At 44.6% G+C, this 3,278-nt stretch overlaps 1 protein-coding gene across 1 annotated transcript in view; it reads left to right on the top strand.

Annotated features, from left to right (window-relative positions):
- Positions 1-3,278, top strand: part of MLKL (mixed lineage kinase domain-like) — a 41,194-nt gene that overhangs the window by 12,624 nt on the left and 25,292 nt on the right. The window contains exon 2 of the mRNA XM_011976793.1: positions 1,652-2,113. Coding sequence (XP_011832183.1) covers positions 1,654-2,113 — 460 coding nt within the window. The 5' untranslated portion in view covers positions 1,652-1,653. The remainder of the gene's footprint in view (positions 1-1,651; positions 2,114-3,278) is intronic.

The following is a 3,278-nucleotide window of genomic DNA, read 5'->3' as shown; positions in this document are numbered from 1 at the left end:
GAGCTGGGGGTTCCAGAGCACTTAGGATGTAGTGGGTGAATTGAGAGATCTAGCATCATCATTATTATCATCATTCATTGCTGAACACAGTTGGCTTTAGTTGCGAATAAAGCAAACATGATTCAAACTGCCTTAAACAATCAGGGAGGTCATTGGTCCATGTAACCTGTAGTTAGTGGGTGGGGTACACTTCAGTGTCAGTTCAAACCAGTGGCTCAATGTTCTCATCAAGGACTCAGATTCTTTCTCCCTTTCCATTCTACCATGCTCAGGTTAGCCTCATTCCAAGCTTTAGGATCAGGGCTCTGTGCTTCCTCACTCACGTTCAGAGAAGACAGAGAGGTTGAGAGTAGGAAGCTGGCACTGCAGCCTCAACCTCCTAGGCTCAAGAAATCCTCCTATCTCAACTTCCCAGGCAGCTGAGACTACAGGTGTGTGCCATCACACCAGGTTAATTTATTATATATATTTTATATATGGAATATTATATATGTATTACAATATATATGTAATATATTACTTTTTTTTTGAGATAGTACAACCTCTGCCCCCTGGGTTCAAGCAATTCTTCTGACTCAGTCTTCCGAGTAGCTGGAATTACAGGCGTGCACCACCACACCCAGCTAATTTTTGTATTTTTAGTAGAGACGGTGTTTCACCATCCAGGCTGGTTTCCAACTCCTGACCTCAAGTGATCTGCCCTCCTCAGCCTTCCAAAGTGCTGGGATTACAGGCATGAGCCACTGCGCCCAGCCAATATTATATTTTATATATTTTATTTTATTTTTTATTTTTCTAGAGAAAGGGTCTCACTTTGCTGTCCAGACTGATCTGGAACTCCTGGCCTCAAGCAAACCTCCTGCCTCTTCCTCTCAAAGTGCTGGGATTATCGGTGGGAGCCACCTCGCTCAGCTGCATTTTTCTTAAAGCACTGTAGGAAGAAACTGAACAAATTTTTGTAGGAAAAATGAAAGATAGACAGTCCACGTGTTTTAAGAAAAAGAGAAAGAAACATACTTATCTGTGGCAGTAAAGACTAGCCCAGCTCACTTCACTCATTTGAATTACCTGTCTGGCCCCTGAAACCTCTACGCTTTAGCAGGATATATTTGTAATAGGCGAAACTGATGTAAACATATCGACCTGAAAATTTACATGCAATACAAGTTTATTCCTTGATCACTTAACAGTCCATGACAGACGTTCCAGGTCTGTGGGTAGCTCTTCTCCAAGTGATGATCCAGGGACTCAGGACCCTTCTTGGGGCTCCACCACCCCTAGGGCCGCTTCTTCACGCGGAGCCAGCCAGCAAAGGGAGAGTCTGTGGAGGCAGCAAAGTTGCCCCAGTCCGAAGTAGAGCGGGTCACATGCACTTACACCCCATTGGTGAGAACTAGTCACATGGCCACATCACGCTGCAAGGAAGGCTGGGAGATGTAGTTCTGGCTGGACCAGCTCTTCCGAGCTACTCTATTATTGTGGGAGGGCAGAACAGGTTTTGGTGGGCAGCAAACCATCTCCATCTTGCATGAAAATGCTAGGGAGACCTCCTCAGGCATTTAAATCACAGACCCCTTTGATTCTTTCTTAGCCAAGTAGTGAATATGCAGGAGATTTGGGGACTTCACCAAATTACATTCATTTCTTCCAGGAATGGAAAATTTGAAGCATATTATCACCCTTGGCCAGGTCATCCACAAACGGTGTGAAGAGATGAAATACTGCAAGAAACAGTGCCGGCGCCTGGGCCACCGCGTCCTCGGCCTGGTCGAGTCTCTGGAGATGCTCCAGGACCAAGGAAAGAGGAGCGTGCCCTCTGAGAAGTTAACTACAGCCATGAACCGCTTCAAGGCTGCCCTGGAGGAGGCTAATGAGGAGATAGAAAAATTCAGCAATAGATCCAATATCTGCAGGTTTCTAACAGCAAGCCAGGACAAAATACTCTTCAAGGATGTGAACAAGAACCTGAATGATGTCTGGAAGGAGCTCTCGCTGTTACTACAGATTGAGCAACGCATGCCTGTTTCACGCATAAGCCAAGGAGCGTCCTGGGCACAGGAAGATCAGCAGGATGCAGACGAAGACAGGCGAGCCTTCCAGATGCTAAGAAGGGGCAAGTTCGGTTTTTGGTGGGGAGTGGGAGTGCAGTTGAACACATTTTAGCCTCACTTTAATTCGCCAAAGGAGCAGCAAGGATGAAGTTTGAGCAGCTGTAACATACTTGTAGCTCAAAACTCCTAACATCCTTTGGCCCAGATATACGGTGAGGGCTGGTGAAATTTGGGCAAGTCAGTGTAGAGGAGGAGTATTTTGTTTTGTTTCATTTTTTGAGACAGGGTCTCTTTTGCATGGGCTGGAGGACAGTGGCACAATCATAGCTCACTGTAGTCTCAGGCTCAAGTGATCCTCCCACCTCAGCCTCTGGAGTGGCTGGGACTATAGGTGTGCATGCCACCATGCCCAGCTAATTTTTATTTTATTTTTTGCAGATAGAGAGTCTCACTATGTTGCCCAGGCTGGTGTAGAACTCCTGGCCTCAAGTGATCCTCTTGCCTCAGCCTCCCAAAGTGCTGGGATTACAGTCACCTAGGAGGTCGAGGCTGCAGTGAGCCATGATTATTCCACTGCTCTGCAGTCTGGGTGACAGAGCGAGATTCTGTCTCCAAAACCAAAGGGTGGAGAGGGGCCAGCATGAGAAGTAAATCTCCCTCCTTGACCTCGAGGGCCCCGTTTCCCGTTCTGAGGACGTGAGACCTTCAGTACTGAAACTGGGGAAGTCTAATGGAAACCATATAGACACACTGATAATCTAATCCATTGTTGGTAGAAGGATATTTGTGCAACCATTATCAAAATGTGAGATACAATCACACAATCTACCAGTTTCTTGAATACCCTTCTGGAGATTTAAGTATTTATATTTTATTGTTGTCACACAGTCAGCATCATACCAAACACATTGTTCTGTTTCTTCTTTTCTCATTAAATAATTTTAAATATCTCCCATGTAAATATCCACGGAATTATATAGCTTGTTTTCCTACTTGGCATCTATCCTACTGTTTTGTTTTGTTGTATGATCATACCAGCAGCATACAAATTCGAAAACAACCCAATACATACACCCATCATTTTTTCCCATTTTTTGTGATAAAATATACATAACATAAAATTTACCATTTCAACCATTTTTAGATGCCAATTCAGTGGCATCAAGTATATTCACATGGTTCTGAAACCATCACCACCATCTATCACCAGAACTTTTTTTTCTTTTC

Source organism: Mandrillus leucophaeus, unplaced genomic scaffold, assembly GCF_000951045.1.
Source record: "Mandrillus leucophaeus isolate KB7577 unplaced genomic scaffold, Mleu.le_1.0 Scaffold17, whole genome shotgun sequence".
Lineage (NCBI taxonomy): Eukaryota > Metazoa > Chordata > Mammalia > Primates > Cercopithecidae > Mandrillus > Mandrillus leucophaeus.
This window is presented reverse-complemented; position numbering and strand designations above follow the sequence as displayed.